Source organism: Mesocricetus auratus, unplaced genomic scaffold, assembly GCF_017639785.1.
Source record: "Mesocricetus auratus isolate SY011 unplaced genomic scaffold, BCM_Maur_2.0 Super-Scaffold_100010, whole genome shotgun sequence".
In the NCBI taxonomy this organism is placed as follows: Eukaryota; Metazoa; Chordata; class Mammalia; order Rodentia; family Cricetidae; genus Mesocricetus; species Mesocricetus auratus.
In genome coordinates this window covers 13,407,437-13,424,702 of record NW_024429194.1, presented here as the reverse complement: position 1 = coordinate 13,424,702, position 17,266 = coordinate 13,407,437, and the positions used below count along the sequence as shown (strand labels likewise).

Below are 17,266 nucleotides of genomic sequence, written 5' to 3'. Positions count from 1 at the left end.
TCTCCTCATGGGTAAGGGCTCCCATGAGGAGTTAACATAGCCTGGCTCACTAGGTAGTGGCAGAGCCCGGTCCCTCCCCCATGCATTAAGACTGAGAATGGCATCCCATCACAGGGAGTAGGCTCCAACTAGCTAGCTCATGTACAGGGATTATATCATGGTCTTACTGCCTGCACTGGGCATGGCATCTGTCAGCCTGATTTAAACACCATGGGTTGCATGCATGTGTCTTACCATACTTACAAGCAGTATTCATTTGTCAGTTTATATTTTTTCTATTTCATTTAAAAATTCATTTTCCATTTTACATATCAACCCCAGTTCCCCCTCCCTCCCCTTCTCCTGCCCCCTTCACTTTCCCTCTTCCCATCCCCCCATCCACTCCTCAGAGAGGTTAAGACCTTCCTTGGGGAGTCAACAAAGTCTGGCATACCAAGTTGAAGTCCCTCCCCCTTCTATCAAGGCTGAGCAAGGTATCCCACCATAGGAAGTATCTCCAAAACAGCCAATTCATGCACCTAGGATAAGTCCTGGTGCCACTGCCAGAGACCCCCTCCTGAAGAGTGGCTTGATCAGCTTATATTTTTTTAAAAATTCCATTCTGGCTTTTTCTGGGCTATGGCTAATGCTATTACAACGTTCCAGGTGACTACACAGTCAGAATTGAGACAGCCATTGATATGTATAATGAAGTCAGCTGTTGGTCATTAGACTGATAGTTTAAAAAAACAATTCCATAGCATAAAAATTATATACTCAGTTTACCAACTAATCAATGATAAGAATAAAAGACTTTGTTCTCTTCCCATCAAAAAGTGAAGACTAACCAAATACCATTTTTAGCCTTCTCTGAGCTTGCACATATAATTTGGATCTGAAAGCCAGTCATTATTTGGTCTGATTCCTAGATGGCATTTGGCAGGCAAAAGCACTTGGCTGATATTCATGGTCATTGGAAGAAAGGGACACCTGCTTACAGAGTTACCCTGACCCATTAGAACCTGGCAGCATCCAGGGCTGTGCCCCCCGCTCCATCTGCTTATGCCCAGGGAAGGCCAGCCTCTCTGAAAGGCAGCTAGCCTCTGCCTTGAATGCAGCTACTAATAGAGGTTGCTGTAATGAAGCTTAGTTTTGTAAATAGTATCTTCAGATAAGTCCGGGGCCAAATTATAATAGCATCTCTACGGTGTGTTTGAGCCCATGTCTTCCAAGCTGTAGCCATTCATCAGAGGCATCCTCATCCCAGAACATGGGAAGGTAGAGCAACTGCTGCTAAGTCAACTTGGCCAGCTATCAGGTGTCAGTACTGCAAGCAAATCATAAACCCGCTTGCAGTGGCCAAAGCAGGCATCTAGGTCAGACAATTAGTGAAGATCAAAGTGTTATGCACTTGGCTCATGAAAAAAAAATACCCCACTAAGGCTAGAGGCTGACAAAAACAACTTGGATTCTCAGATGGCATCTGAATGGGACCACCTTAGTCTATTTCCGTGTGATAACTAACTCTGTGCAGGGTTTTCAACCCTGGGGCCTCTATCCGAATCCGTTGCACATCCTCAACAGACTGACATTTTCTGTGACTGTTCATCTCGCCACTGTGCCTGGAGTGTCACAGCCCTTCTGGAAGTTACTTTCCTTATGGGTCATCATCTTCCATAGCCATTCTTGGCCTTCCAAGTGACCCCTAAGAGGTTGTGTATGATTGGACTGGAGAGATAGCTCAGTTGGTAATGATCTTGCCATAAGGACCCAGAATCCACATACAAGCTGGACAGAGTCACATGGCTAACTCTAGTGCTGGGACCAGATGGGATGGGGGACAGAGACAGGAGGACCCCTGGGACTATCTGGCCAGCCAGGCTAACCACATTCAATGTGAGGCGCTTTCTTAAAAACTAAGATGGAGAGTGATCAAAACAGACACCTGATATCATTCTCTGGATGACACATGTATATGTTCACACATCATGATCACTCACATACAGAAATGCCCATAACACTATATTTTCTTTATATTTTAACTATTCACACTATTTGAAATCCACTGTTATTTCTCAAGGCAATTTGTTTGATGCATATTCTGAAACTTACTATTTATTATCTGAAAACTTACTTTTCATTAGATGTTATTTATGCTGCTTGTAAAGCATACTTTATTATAATCTTACATAAACTTAATTTATAGATCTTAATATGGTTGGTTAACTTGTGCTTAAGCATTGTCACAAGGAGGTCTCTAATGTTCTAACAGGTTATCTTTATTTAACAATTCATCTTTGGTATTTTCTATCATGAAACAAAATACCATTGTTATTTTATAGAAGTGTATTGCTCCATGGTTTAATTACAACTAAGTTCCTCTCATGTGCTTGGAGAGCTGTAACTGATATGATCTTTACATTTCAGGTTTTATTTACCACATGGCTTGAGCATAGATAAAGATGGAAACTATTGGGTCACAGATGTGGCTCTTCATCAGGTGAGCTTCCTACTGGGCGGTGTCCAAATAGAAGCTGAAATGGGTCAGTTTTCAACTAAGGGACAGTCATAGCTTAGTAAGTTCTGTGGGCTGTTATAGAGTACCATAGACTCAGTGGCTTGCGAGCAAATTCATTTCTCACAGATCTAAATTCTGGGCATCTGAGATCAGGGTACCAGCATGATAGCATTCTGCTGAGGGTCATTTCCTGGATTTCAGACAGCCATCTCCTCAATATATTCTTTCATGGAGAAGGCAAAGAGAGCAAGCTCTTGTATCTCCTCTCCCAAAGGTACCAACCTTTCTCATGGGTTCCACCATGATAGCCTGTGTTTCCTCTGGCAAAGACATCAACCTTTCTCATAGATTTCACTGTGATCACCAGTTCCTTCCTGCTCCCGTGACAATAGAAGTTAGGATTCTTATATATGAATTGAGAAGATACCAGTGTTCAGTCTATATCAATCCCCTCCTCAACATTTTTCTTTTTGAATTCTGCTAGGAAAAGTCAGCATGTTATGAGGTCTGTCTCCTGCCTTGGATGCTAACAGCCAGATACAGAGTTTCCCTGTGATAGCTACAGCCCTTCATTTTCTGAACTGCCCAATATGTCCTTTGTTCTTAGGTCTTATTCCCCCCTTCCTTTTATTTTGACTTATCTTTTATGAGTTTTTTTTCCTAAGCCATGTTAATTTTCTATAACGCCAAGCAAAGTCTCTATTAAGTATATAAAGAAAATCAAACTTTTGTCCTTTTCAAAAGATACTGTACTTACTGCCTTATACCCACGTAAGATAAGTTTGTTAAATGTGATGATGGTGGTACAGAATTAGGAAAACTAGGGAGGAGAATCCCAGAGCTCCAAAGACTCACCCCTGAGTCCTTAACGTGTTCTCTCAAGGAGTTTCAGACATCCTTGGGTGAATCCCTGTGCCTCATGTGCTATCTGATCATTGTAGCATTACCTAAGGAAGACCAAAAGGAAGTGGAGATGAATGAAATGTTCAAATACCGTCCCTATTTGCTATTTATTAAGTGTGTGGCTTTGGGAAAATAACTTAATTTCCATATGTCTAATTCTGATACGAGGAATTAGACCAGATGATTTCTAAGGCCCCATCTAATTTTAAATGCATATTCTTTGGAATAAACCTCCTGTCTTCCATTTATATTCTTATTGCTTGTTCAAATGATCTTTATCATGTGTGTCAGCAATTATCAGGAAAAGTAGATTAAGCTCTTTTCTTTTTTAAAACAAACAGGTGTTCAAACTGGACCCACATAGCAAAGAAGGCCCTCTCTTAATTCTGGGAAGGAGCATGCAACCGGGCAGTGACCAAAACCATTTCTGCCAGCCCACTGATGTGGCTGTGGACCCCAGCACTGGAGATGTCTTCGTGTCAGATGGTTACTGCAACAGTCGCATTGTGCAGTTTTCACCAAGCGGAAAGTTCATCACCCAGTGGGGAGAAGGTACCCACCACCACTCTTGATCTCTAACCAGAATTCTGAGTCAGTAGAACCAAAATCCAGACATGGGCTTGGTTTTCCCCTCACAGAAAATCCGTAATAAATGGCTTATTTACATGAATTTGAAAACTTGAACAGCTGTGATGTCAAACTTTGAAAGACTGTATAAACCATGTATCTGTGGTCTTTCTTTGTTCCGTAGAATCTTCCAGGGGCACTCCTAAGCCAGGCCAGTTCAGTGTTCCTCACAGTTTGGCCCTTGTGCCTCATTTGGGCCAGCTGTGTGTGGCAGACAGGGAAAACGGCCGGATCCAGTGTTTCAGAACTGACACCAAAGAATTTGTGAGAGAGATTAAACATGCCTCATTTGGGAGAAATGTGTTCGCAATTTCATATATACCAGGTATTTTGTTATTGTGTGCTTTGTTTAACTGTATTCTGCCCTTAACAGCTATTTTTACTCAATGTGCTTTTCAAATAACCTTGTTTTTATTAGTAAATTCAAGATACTTTGTATATCAGAGCTGAAACATCTTAAAACTATTACTGCATTGTAAATCATTTCAACTCAAATGTCACTATCCCTTTTGCAGAAATAATGAAGACTCCAAAAGAAGTTAACAGCTGTTTGTATTGGTTTAAAATGTTCCCAACCACTGATTCCTTTTTACTTACAATCATCTGATCTTGCTATTAAATGATTAGTATTGCCTTCACACCATCAAGGGATGGCATATGTCTGATAGAATTGTATTCAAACTATTTCTGTTCCATGTTTTCTGAAAAAGTACTGGCTGTCTTAGTTAGGCAACTCTTATAAAAGAGAACATTTAATTGGTGTTGGCTAGCGGTTCAGAGGTTTAGTCCATTATTGTCATGGCAGGAATCATGGTGGTATGCAGGCAGACATGGTTCTAGAAAGATAGCTGAGAGTTCTATACCTGCATCCATAGAAAGCAGGAAGAGCACAGTGACACTGGGCCTGGCTTGAGCATTGAAATCTCAAAACCCACAGCCAGTGAAACTCTTCCTCCAACAAAGCCACACCTCCCAACAAGGCCACACCTCCTAATAGTGCCAATGCCTATGAACTTGTGGCAGTCATTTTCATTCCAACCACCCTGGCCAATTTATTTAAAACAGATTAAAATGCAAAGTAATAGAGGTTTGTATCTAAATGCCAGGAGAAACCACCAATAAAGTCTTGATTTCTTTAACATTTTTATGTAAATTGTCATGGTTTAAAAAGTATTTCCAGGGCAGTGATGGTGCAAGCCTTTAATCCCTAAATTCAAGAGGCAGAGGCAGGTGAATCTTCGTGAGTTGGAGGCCAGTCTGGTCTACAGAATGAGTTTCAGGATAGCCAGAGCTGTTGCACAGAGAAGCCCTGTCTTGAAAAGCCAAAAAAATTTTTTAATGATTCCAAACTTATAAAATAAGATGTGCATAATTCACATTATGAAATAAGCTACCATAAGAGTTTTGAATGTATATTAACCAATTTAATATTTTAAGTAAAAGTTTCTGCAAATCTTGAAATATATTATAAAATGTATCTAACTTTCTGTTAACATACATTTGACTGTACTCCTCACTTTAATACCTACACATCTTAGGTCATTAAGACATGAAATAAAAAGGCTCAGATGACTAGATGGGGAACAAGGGTGTATTCCCTGAGAAATGTACAAAAAAAGAGACCCTTGTGATGTCAACAAAAGCAACGTTCTGTAGTTGGCTTTGCTTCACATTCAAAGAAGTAATTTTCCAAGATCACTCAGTTAGTAAGGAAGGTGACTAAGTACATATAGTAATTTTAAAATCTGGAAAAAGTTATGAGCAGAACGTAAGCAAGAGCCAGTGTCTTTACAGACTTCTGTAGCAATAACTGCTTCTCAGGGCGGGTTGTATTAAACACATGCATGCCAGGCAATCACTCGACCTCTGAGCTATCCTCTCAGCCTCTTCTTAGGCGTACTCATTAATAACAGTCTTTGAACATGTGTTACTCAAGCCCCTGAATGGTTTGTGGAAGTCATCACCCTTTCCACTGTTACACTTTCACACAAAGAAATACAGTATTATTGCAAAGTATGTCCACAAGAAGGTGCTCCCTTTCCTCCTCCTGTGACCGTGTATCTTTACCCGTCTGAAATGCAGATCTCATGTTAACAAGCTGGAGTTCCCCAAGATCAGATTATTTCTCCTGGGTACTGCAACCCCTCCTTATCCCTTCTTTATATTCTCCTCTTATTCTTGCTGTAGTGAGGCAGATACAACGTAGTTTTTCAATATGATCAGATGTTCCAAATGATCGGCTGTAATAATTTGACTTTCCCCTCGTTCCTACTGAGGATACCTATCTAACCCTATGTGCCAGGACGCGTGTTTATCAGCAGTTATACATACTGATTTCTTATGACTTCCTAAGTGGAATAGGCCCTCCAGTTTCTGATTTTCTTACTACAATAAGGTTAGTCATCAAATAAGTTTGGCCCACATCTGGTAAATCACAGGATAATATTTACTACATAATTTTCATTGTTGTTGGCAAATATAGGGACCATCTTGATTCTAACTATATTGCTTATTTGGGTAATGTTTGTTACTTCCATGTCAAAGCCAATCTTAATCTATGTTTTAAAGAAAGACTACTTCTCTTGTCCCAGGTTTACTCTTTGCAGTAAATGGGAAGCCTTACTTTGGAGACCACGAACCTGTGCAAGGCTTTGTGATGAACTTTTCCAGTGGGGAAATTATAGATGTCTTCAAGCCAGTACGCAAGGTACTTACATAAGCTGCCTAGATTTTAATTTTTATGAGAAAATTAAAATATAAATATTGACATTCAATTTTATTTTTAAACCTAGAAGATGTGATAACTTTCTTAGCTGAGTTGGCAGTCATATTTCATTGTGATGACTATAATAAATATGGAAGAGGGGACTCATGGGAGGAAGAGAGGGATGAAAGGGGGTGGGAGGGGTATGAGTAAGCTTGGGGGCAAGAATAATATATATATATATTCATATATAGTATACATATATGAAAATGCCAGAGGAGAAGCTTAATAATCAATTTTTTAAAGGTAGAAGACATATGAAAGCAAATGTAAATAGAAATAAGACCTGAAACACCAAAATAAACAGCCCTGAAAATAATGAGCAACTTACGAGTTTCAGCTTTTAAAGGAATTGCAACTCAGTGTACTCTCGGTGCCTAGAGTGACTGCTAGTAGTCAGGACGCTATGAATGACAGCCTTTGGCTAGCGTGGCTCACTCTCTCTGAGTTGTGTGCCTTGCCTCATGGCCCTGCCATTGCACGGTGCGTTTACGTGAAGCCTCCCGATGACGACCCGCGTCTTTTCATTGGCAGCACTTTGACATGCCACACGACGTCGTCGCCTCTAACGATGGGAATGTTTACATTGGAGACGCGCACGCGAACACGGTGTGGAAGTTCACCCTGACTGAAAGTACGTTGTCGCGCTTTCTGATTTGTTTGTTCTTTATCGTGCTTTCTGATTTGTTTGTTCTTTACAGGCATTTTTAAGCTACAGCCTTCGTCTGGTTCATTGTCATGGGAAACAGAAGCATTTGCTTTTGTCCACTTTACTTTTAGCACCAGGAATAGGGAATCGGGGTGTAAGGGAGTTTGGGTTTGGGGTTCAAGGTTAGCACATGTCTAGCGTCTTTGGTTTTCTATTCCCTGTACTACAAAGGACAGGGGAAATGAAGAAGGGTGAGCGAGGATGGGGGGAGGACGAAGGAGGGTCCTTCCTTATTTGGCATCTACTTCAGGAATGAAAATAATTTCTTAAATGTGGACAGAGAGGGGTTTTTTTTTTCCTGGCAGTCATCGCCTTGTTTTCGGAGACACTCCACAGGAAATGTTTGGTGTGTGAAGTAATGTCTGTTACATTAAAATCCCTGTTAACTCCAGCTTGGTTACAGAAGAAAGAGACAGCTTTGGCAAAGGAGAGGTTGACTTGTTGCCACAAGACATCATCCCATGTGGCGCTGAGCTCTTTCTAGTCCTGAGCATGGAGGGACACCAGCGTCCTTGTATGACATGTTATCGTCCCAGCAGAGTCACTTTCTGCTTTCCGTTTAGGCCTCCTCAGCCTTCCCCCCGAATACTGAGCTGCTGTATTTTTATTTAACTCAGAACATGAAAAGAACAGATTCGCTCAATTAGAATCTAGCCAGCTAGTGGATGATTTGTTAGGTTTTAGAGTTGCGAGTGGGGAAGGAAATTCAAGGGAACAGTGAGATAGATGACTTTATGTCAGGCTTATTGGGGAGACTCAGGGGGACATTGAGATGGATTACTGGAGAGTGAGGAGTTTGTTAGGAAAGTTATTAGTTCCGTGGACAGAGAGGCAGCAGCATGCCATGGAGGATGGGGAGAGTTCAAGCCCCAGCACGAGAGACAGACAACGGTGGAGTCTCTGAAGATACGAAGCAGGGGCATTGTGGCACAATTGGGGTCTGCTCTTGTAGCTGTCTAAAGATGGCCCAGCCAGGGTCTCATAATCCCAGGCAAGAGGCTGAGAAAAGGGCAGAGAGAAGGATATGTGGCCAACATCCCTTTTAATGCTAACTCACTTAGCAGATGAGAACTGGTCCCAGGAATATTCTGTTAGCCGGGGCCCACAGTAGGTGCCTGTTAGTATCTGTCAGAAGAGATTGCTGCAGATACTGTGGCCTGAGCCGAGGCTGGATACTGGTGCTGAAATCTTCACTAATATTAGGATTCATTAAATTATATTGGCCTAGTCCCTGGTTTCAGACTGTGAGTCAAAATTTCCCTTAACTGAAGTTCACTAAATGTTTACTTGCCCAAAATTTCAATATCTAGAGATGCTTTTTAAATACATTGGGGTCTAAGCAACAGGAGATAGTGTTAATAAGTAAAGGAATTAGGGAAGATAAATTTGAGGTATCACAAGCTGCAGCAGATACTAATAGCCAAAGAATTAATGATGACATGAAAACTTGATGAATAAAGTGATGCTAATTGTAACAACATAACTTCAAGTTATAACAAGGAAAGAAGACAAATTAAGAAGTAAAACCAAAAGTCTAGAACCTTTAATCAGATATAATGTAGGTTTTACATCTCAGTTCAGCCAGTGCTTATATTTACTAACTTTTGAGTTTTAAATTAATCTTTGAGTAACTTTACTGTTCTGAAATTAGGACCCAATTAGAGTACAGTGAATACAGAATCAACTATTAGGCATCTTTGCACAGATGTGATAGAAATATAAAAACTTGCTTTGCCTCGTGATTTCAGTTCCTGGTTGTTTGGGCAGAGCATCACAGCAGCGGCACAAGGGAGCATATGGCTGAGAAGCAGAGACGGGATGGAGGGGCGGGCCACACTGAAACATAGTCCTGGGACATGCATCTTCAGACCTGCATCTTCTGAGGCTCTGCCACCTGTTTATCACCCTGCAGTCAAGCTACCATAGTAATCCCATACTGCAAGCAATGCATGATTAAGTCAGAGCCCTCATGACCTATGTGCGTCTGGAAATGCGCACACAGACACACCCACAGCATACTTTGTTTCTCTCATAGGCATTTCTTAATCCGGTGAGGATTGTGGCCGAGCCTCTGGCCTGTCCTACCCCCAGAAGTCCCTTTGCCTGTCCCTGTAAGCGATGCATTCTGCACTTGTGTTTCCAGCAAGGGACCTGCAGGCATGGGCAGACCAAAGTAAAAGAAAAGGCAGACACATAATCCTCAAGTGACTGGCCAAGTTAGGGTTTTTAGAACAACAACAAAACAGGTTAAATACCATTTTAAAGGTCGAAAAGACCATATAAGGAGAAAAAGGAATACTAATATGTGTGTCTTGAAAACTCTTCTCTAAGTGGTTTTGATACAACCTCTGATGGCTGATTAAAAAAGCGAGACAGCGTAGCATAAAACCTCAAGATGATAAAAAAAATGTTTCTGTAGAGTCCAGACCACAATAAACTGGAGAAGACACAAGAAGACTGCCTGTGTTTGCCATCTAGTGTTTCCTCAAGCCCGTAGGAGACTGCTGCCCTACGTGTCTTCGCTGTTGCTGTGCTAGACTTTGACAGACACTAACCCGGTGGGGCTGGATGTTTAGCTGACATGTCCACGTCACTGAGGGAAAGCCACATGGAGACCTGGAAGCAAGAACCTAAATGGAGACCACAGAAGGATGCTCCTCACGGGCTTGCTCTCCACACCGTGCTCAGCCTGCTTTCTCACATAACCCAGGATCACCCACCCAAGGGTGTCACTGCCCACAGTGGCCTTGAACCTCCCACGTCAATCTCTGATGAAGAAAATGCCCTACTGACACCGGGCCAAGCTGAGGGAGCCATTCTTCCACAGAGGTTCCTTCTCCCCGAGTAACACTAGTTTCTAGGCGTCAGGGACAAAGCTAAGCAGTGCAACTGTATTGTAGCTCAGCTGTGTTCTACAATCATGCACCTTCTTCCCAGTGAGAAATCACTCCACACACTTAGAGATTAATGGAGCTCTCTAATTATACCAGATGACTGGTTCTGGCTAATGCACAAAGGGGAACCGGCCTGGAATGGAGAGTTTTACCGGTCTGTGTAGGCCCTTGGTTTATCTGTTCCACAGGCAGCGTCGTTCAATCTCTTTTAAGTCTCCGTCCCAGGTTAGACTTTGGACAATTTAAACAGAGACAGAACACTACAAGAATGGCTGCTTGGGTTAATGGGAAATTCACATAGCAAAGATACTGTTAGAATTGTTCTTAACTGTACCAGTGTTGCTGTTTTTCTGATAGGTGTTTCCTAGGATCCACCCTGCACACCTGGCAGAGTTATGTTTTTTCTTGTAAGAGCACAGGGGATGATGGCAGGTGACGACAGTTTAAAGGTGGCTGTGGCCCTGCACCGTTTCCATGAGATGCCCACTAGAGGCATATTCTTTGATAACGGGGATGGCCTCATTGGCCTGTTGTAAGTCAAGTTTGTCTCCTTCTGCTGTGGGAAGGGAACCTCACTGGAGGTGAAGCCTGGGGAAAGAACATCAGCAGAAGTCTTTCCTCAGCAACCCTAAAATAAACTTCAGCAGTTTCCAACAGGCCTGCTCAGAGCCCTGCTTACCTCCCAGGCTTATCAGAGTCAGCCCTCCTTTAATTAAATTTTACTTGGCATAACTTAGTAATTCCTAAGCAAGTGTTGCAGTGAATCCTCTATGGCGTCCATTTGGTTACTCCCAAGTTTCTGGTGCTTCAGCCGAAACCATCTCCACTGAAAGATGTTGTCCAGGTGAAAATGGTGTAAGCAAAGGGAGCGGTGAAGCCGCTGAGCTGGCCCGCGGGTAGAAAGAAGGGTTATTGAGGGTCAAACTGCCAAGGCTGTCTCTCGGGGTGGGGTGGGGGTGTGGTAGGGGACAAGGGGGACAGAGAGAAGCAAGATGGTGGGAAAAGCAAGTGGATTTTATGTGACAGTCAGAAGGGTGGCTTTGAGCTGATGCAGGCTATTCAGGTTAACTGGGAATTAGATGTTCTTGCATTAGATAGTTGACCTTTGGGGACAGATTCAGAGACATTCCTGAGGAATGGTGAGTTTAAACTTCCATTTACCCAGTTACAGTCCTTCTGCTCACAAGGTCTCTGACCTTGTGTCTGGGGTTTTGTTGCCAGCACTGCCATGGATGGGGTGGAGCGGTGGGGGCCAAACAATTTTGTCACTAGCACTGCCACTTTGACGTAACAAAACAGAGCCAGGTGACATTTCAGAAACAATGTGATATTATGAATTCCAAAAGGACAACTCTTCTAAATCTAACATTTTTAGGAATATTATCTCAGCTGACCCATGTAAGTTTTATACAGGATTTATGTGCCTGACCTTTAATTAGACGTAGGAAACATTTGTAACTGGATAAAACTGATGTCAAAGTTAAGTTCTCAAAGGGTCTTTTAGAGGATTCTGATCCCTCTCTCTTTTTTGTGTCATTACAGAAATGGAGCATCGGTCGGTTAAAAAGGCGGGCATTGAGGCACAGGAAATCAAAGGTTGGTCAAGGTGCTCTTTTAACTGTGAAACCAAAAGCTGTTTTGTTGGATTATTTTTGGCTCTTGATTGCAGCTTAAAAACTATCAGGCTAAAATCACATAATGTGGTAGATTATCCATGACCTCTGCCTCACGCTGAGCCCTTAAACCTACAGGGTGTTGCCACATCTCTTTACGATACAGGAAGTTGTCGTTGGGCCCTCCAATCACTGATTCCCAGTAACAGACTGTGGATGCAGGTCTAAGAAATCGCTAACTAGTGAGCCAGAGATATACAGAAAGGAAAATATTTAGCTAGTCATACTTGGAAGTTTTGTTGATCTTACTCAAGAAAAAATGATTTTTCTGACAAGCTTGCATGAGCTCTCGTGTAAACAAGTGAAAAGCCATGGGTAGTCAGTGTTATCATGATGACACACACTGGGTCTTCTGCCAGCTCCTGTCATAGTACCTCTCAGCCTACAGGGCTGACTGAGGGCTTGTTTGTAAAATGCAATGTAGTGAGTCCAAGAGGAACGAAACTGCACCTGGCCTCAGGAAAGTTACTGCCCAGTGAAAAGCGTGAGAGATAGAAGACGCACATCCAAGTGTCCCTAAGTTCAGGTCACTGAATCATTCATGACATACAGTGTCAGAGCTTCATCTACAGGTAAGCAGCTGCTATTCTCATTCAAAATCTCTGTCCACTTACTTTTCCCCACTTCAGGAACCTGTTTAGATGTGTCCTTTTTCTGCACTGGGTAGGTTTTTGCCTGGTGCGCATTGTTAAGGACCATACCCACCACCACCACCACCCCCATGCTTAAGTAACTAAGTGGCTCCATTCCTCAGATTTATTAACCTGGTATGAAGAGCTTCAGACTAAAGTCTAGGCATCTGTTTTCCTGCCTCATGTCAGCAGGCTTGGAAGACACACAAAACAAGATGTGAAAGGCAGTTTGTATGGGCAGAAAGGAAAGATAGTAGGCTTAGCATGGAAAGGGTTGAGATGACATTGTTGTGAAAGTAAACCCCAACTGTTTGGTATTTGCAGGGATTTTACCCAGGTGACCATACTGTGTGGTGTTCATATTACTGAAATACACATACAAGTTTTAAATCATTGCTATTTGTATGGTATTATTGATGTTATGTTTATCCCCAAATAAGGATGCTATGAAAGATGTTGTTAATAACAGCTATCATAAGTGGACAATACAAAAATTATCAAATTTAATCATGTTAACCATGTGGTGTTTATTTTATATATTAGTAAATAAGGATAGTAGTAGGAAGGAGAAAGTAGGTGTTAAAGTCGGGTTTTAAATATGTTTGTTTGATGTCAGATTCTGTGTTCTTAACCATTGAGGACAGATCAATCCTGTCAGTACATCGATCCATTCACTCTAAATTCTTCTAAGAAATGCAGGTTAGGAATGATTTGCAGTTTGTGTTGAAATCTCTTGAATTGTGAGAATTATTTCAATGTATTTCTGTTTAAATATGCCTTAACAAAACGTTCTTGAGTAATATATGGAAAACAGCCCAACTTTCCTGACCTCTCTGACCTCGCCTGGGCTGCTTGGTGAACCCAACAAGTCCACTTAGATAGAAGACCTCTCAGTCTTTGGGGGGGAACCCAGCAATGGAAAGAGTAAATTTTATTGAAATGTCTACATGACTGTCCAATCTTAGTAGGCAGGAATATCCCAGCTCAAATGGAAATACTTTGGTCCTTGAACTCAAATAATTCTCATTCTACTATAAAGTCATATTTTTATTACAAAAGAAACAAAGGTAATGCTGGATCCCTAGATCTCATCACTTATCAAAACCAGAAGCTACCCTTTGTAACAGAGGCCAAAGCAAATTCATACTTGACAATGTAGGAGGTGTTTGTTTAATTTTACAACTCCAAATATAATTTTCTTTAGGTGACACTTAGAGTGGTCATATAACTGACAGTGTATAACAAGGCCTCAGAAACAATGCTTTAAGGAAGTTCCAGAAATAGGAGAATTGCATATGACCAAAACACTTAGGGCAAGGATTTAAGGATTTCAAAAAGAGTTACTAGGAATAAAACAGGTCAAAGCATAGGTCTCACACTGTCCCCTGTCCCAGGTAAAGATGATGATGGTGATCAGTCTCCAACAGTAGAAAGATGAAAAAAGAAAGAGATTCCCAAGTGCAGTGAGTCTCTTTGGCCTTATTGAGAGGAGAGTTTGTAAGGGGCTGATGGGTCATGGGGAGGGGAGAATGTGAATGAGAAGGACGCGCGTTGATGATAGCTTTCACGTTTCCTAAGTTACATGTTAATGCACTTTCTGAAATCTTCACTCTTCACTTCTGTCTGTTATTAGCTAGGTACCAATTTCTGTATTGCTGTATTAAGAATGCAGCTCCATTTTAGTTTATTATCCTAATTACTTTTGTTAGACACCTGAGGGAAAGAAGAAGGAGGGGCCTTGAAAGATAGCTCTGTAGATTAAAGTGTTTGGTTCAGAGGCCTGAGGACTGAAGTTTGAATCCCCCATAGTTCATGTAAAAGGAGAACAAGCATGGCAACCTCTTGCAGTCCCATCACTGGGGAAGCAGAATCAGGGATCCTGAGGGTGAGCAAGCGGTCTAGCTGGACTCTCTGGAGTTGGTAAGCTTTGCAGAGTCTATCTGAGTTAATAAAATGGAGAGCAATGTAGAAAGACACCTAGTATAGACTTCAGGAGTACACGCGCACACACACACACACACACACACACACACACACACACACGCGCGCGCGCACAGATGCATCAATGGCGTTGTTTAGAGACTGACAGACTCACCCTAACACTCATAGAAAATAGAAGAGACACGGAAGTGAACTTTCAAGTAGATGAGGTACAGAAATGAACTTGCTAACATATGTCACTTTAGACATTCTCAGCTTCCACAGGTCTGGTATTTTGGATGTAATCTACTAAAAATATGCTATTTTTTAAAAGGGTCATTTCTAAAAGCCTTATTGCCATGCACAGTAAATAATAAGTAAAATAATAGAATGATGCACATACTGTGTGAGTATCCTCACAGGGAAGCACATGCTATGAGTACCATCACAGAGATGCATGTACCACGTGACTACCCTCACAGAGATGCACACACTATGAGTACCATCACAAATAAATACAGATAACTGCCCTTTAAAGGAGCACTGCTTTGAAGGACAGAAGAAAAAAATACTTCTCATCTATCAGCTTTTAAAACTATGGCTTATCGCCGGGCGTTGGTGGCGCATGCCTTTAATCCCAGCACTCGGGAGGCAGAGGCAGGCAGATCTCTGTGAGTTCGAGGCCAGCCTGGTCTACAGAGTGAATTCCAGGACAGCCTCCAAAACAATACAGAGAAACCCTGTCTCGTAAAACCAGGCTTATCTTTATATCTAGAGATGCTTTAACAGCTTCTGATTTTATAAGGCATTTTTGTTCCAGGCAGTGTGTATATGGCATCTTACATGGTACAAGAGTGTCTTATTCTATTCCCTTTTATCCCCAGAAACTTAGGCATCTGCTAATTTTAGAGTCTTTATACTTCTTTGTGCCTGTTCCCTGGGGATGCTCGAAAATATGGGAATGTTTAATAAAGAAATTTCAGACAAAGAGTGAAATGATATAACTTTATTATTTGAGTGGAACTCTTAGGCTCTTTTGTGGTAAGTGTCGTGTTAGACTTTTCATTCTGCCTATGCAATCCCATTAGAAGAGCAGCAATACTGCTTTTCATTCTAAGACCGGGATACTTTTAAACAACCCTCTTTTTAAGAAAGCACCTTTTAAATCTTAAACACATTTCAGTTTATTCCAAATGGTAGAATGCTCAAGTGAGTTTCGATACAGAATAATTGTGTATATATTTTCTGTAGTTACTAAGATGATAGAACCATAGTTGGGGTCTGTGAACGAACGAATCCTTTTCCCTCCCTGCTCTTTAAATTCCAGGAGCCAGGCAAGTGAACGTGAGAGAAAGAGTAGTCTCTGCTTTTGTAAAGTATAGGGAGGAAAGGGACCCTGAGGTTTTAGGTGAAGGGTAACAATAAGCCCCTGCCCCCTCCCCGCCCCCGACTTTGTGTGTGGATTAAAGAAGAGAGATGTCCTACCTAATGCAAGTGCTCGGTGAGTGTAATTGAGACTGTGAAAGAACATAGCTCATTGTACATAGCTCAGGACACTGAAGCGAGGCGCATCCATCCTCCATGTGTTTATATCATAAACTGCATGGGAACTGTCCTAAGGAATTCCAGAAACATAGGTCCAGCAAGCTGTCAGATTATCTACAGGTACAAAGTATTAACCAAATGTCCCCATTGCGTTAGACCCTCTGTCCTTGGCAGTTTGTCAAGGTCTGAGGCTCTCTGTACTATGCACTCCGTACTGTACTCTAGGTGAGAAGATGTACCAAGAAATTAATATTCTGGGAGGGAGCCACGTGAGTCTTTTATCAAACGGGACTATAACGGTTCTCCTAGCTAAATTCTTACCTGATGCACGTTAAGGTTTCTATACACAGATACCCACAAACTTCTTGGGGATGGCTCAAACTAGTCTTGTTTCACATCAATAGTTATTAAAACCCCTGCCGTAGCTTCTACAGCTGCTATGAATCTGTTTCTCTATGGTGCTTAGTACCTGGTCAGCCTGATACCTACCCAGCTCGGTGTTTTCATCACCAACAAAATAATATATATTGCATTTGTGTGTACCTATTTTGCTGAGAACTGTGTAAAATAATACAAAGGTACAGTTGCTTTTTTTCTTTGTCAGTCTAGAGTTAATGTCTATAGCAATATAGAGAGTACTAAATCTTCACAGAACATGCAAGTAAATGATAGAATAAAGACATGATGAACCAAATACTTATTAAACACCGTCTTTGTGACCCACTTTGAAACCCACCAGTTTTAAGAAGGAAGTAGTATCACAGCTTTACAAATGAGATCCTGTTAGGTCAAGACAAATTAAGTAACTTGCCCAAAGTTATTCTGCTAGTATACCTGAGAGCAAGTATGGTTGTCTCCGGTATGCTCACCAGCTCCTCTCCTCTACACAAAGCAGTGTGTGATCCTAACCTTGGAAAAACGCAAAAGGATATAAATCATAAGGAGTTACTACCTAAAGAGGGAGTTAAAGTTAAATGAGAAAACACAGTTGGAAGGCAAAGACTGTACAGCAGTCACCATAGCTGTTGTTGACTTTGTAGATGCTGACATTGAAACATGGCCCTATGTAACGCTGGTCTCAACAAGTTCTTGGTGAACCATT

General features: G+C 41.7%; 1 protein-coding gene and 1 long non-coding RNA gene across 10 annotated transcripts in view; one reads left to right on the top strand and one right to left on the bottom strand.

Annotated features, from left to right (window-relative positions):
• LOC121142730 overlaps positions 1–7,347 on the bottom strand; it is a 67,819-nt gene extending 60,472 nt beyond the window's left edge. For both annotated transcript variants that reach the window (XR_005879786.1, XR_005879787.1), the window contains exons 1-2: positions 7,123–7,347; positions 3,353–3,444 (exon numbers count right to left, since the gene is read on the bottom strand). This is a non-coding gene — a long non-coding RNA (uncharacterized LOC121142730). The remainder of the gene's footprint in view (positions 1–3,352; positions 3,445–7,122) is intronic.
• Positions 1–17,266, top strand: part of Pam (peptidylglycine alpha-amidating monooxygenase) — a 263,904-nt gene that overhangs the window by 241,962 nt on the left and 4,676 nt on the right. For all 8 annotated transcript variants that reach the window (XM_040752966.1, XM_040752968.1, XM_040752967.1 and 5 more), the window contains 6 exons: positions 2,407–2,479; positions 3,742–3,952; positions 4,152–4,352; positions 6,619–6,734; positions 7,326–7,425; positions 11,937–11,990. In XM_040752966.1, coding sequence (XP_040608900.1) covers positions 2,407–2,479; positions 3,742–3,952; positions 4,152–4,352; positions 6,619–6,734; positions 7,326–7,425; positions 11,937–11,990 — 755 coding nt within the window. The remainder of the gene's footprint in view (positions 1–2,406; positions 2,480–3,741; positions 3,953–4,151; positions 4,353–6,618; positions 6,735–7,325; positions 7,426–11,936; positions 11,991–17,266) is intronic.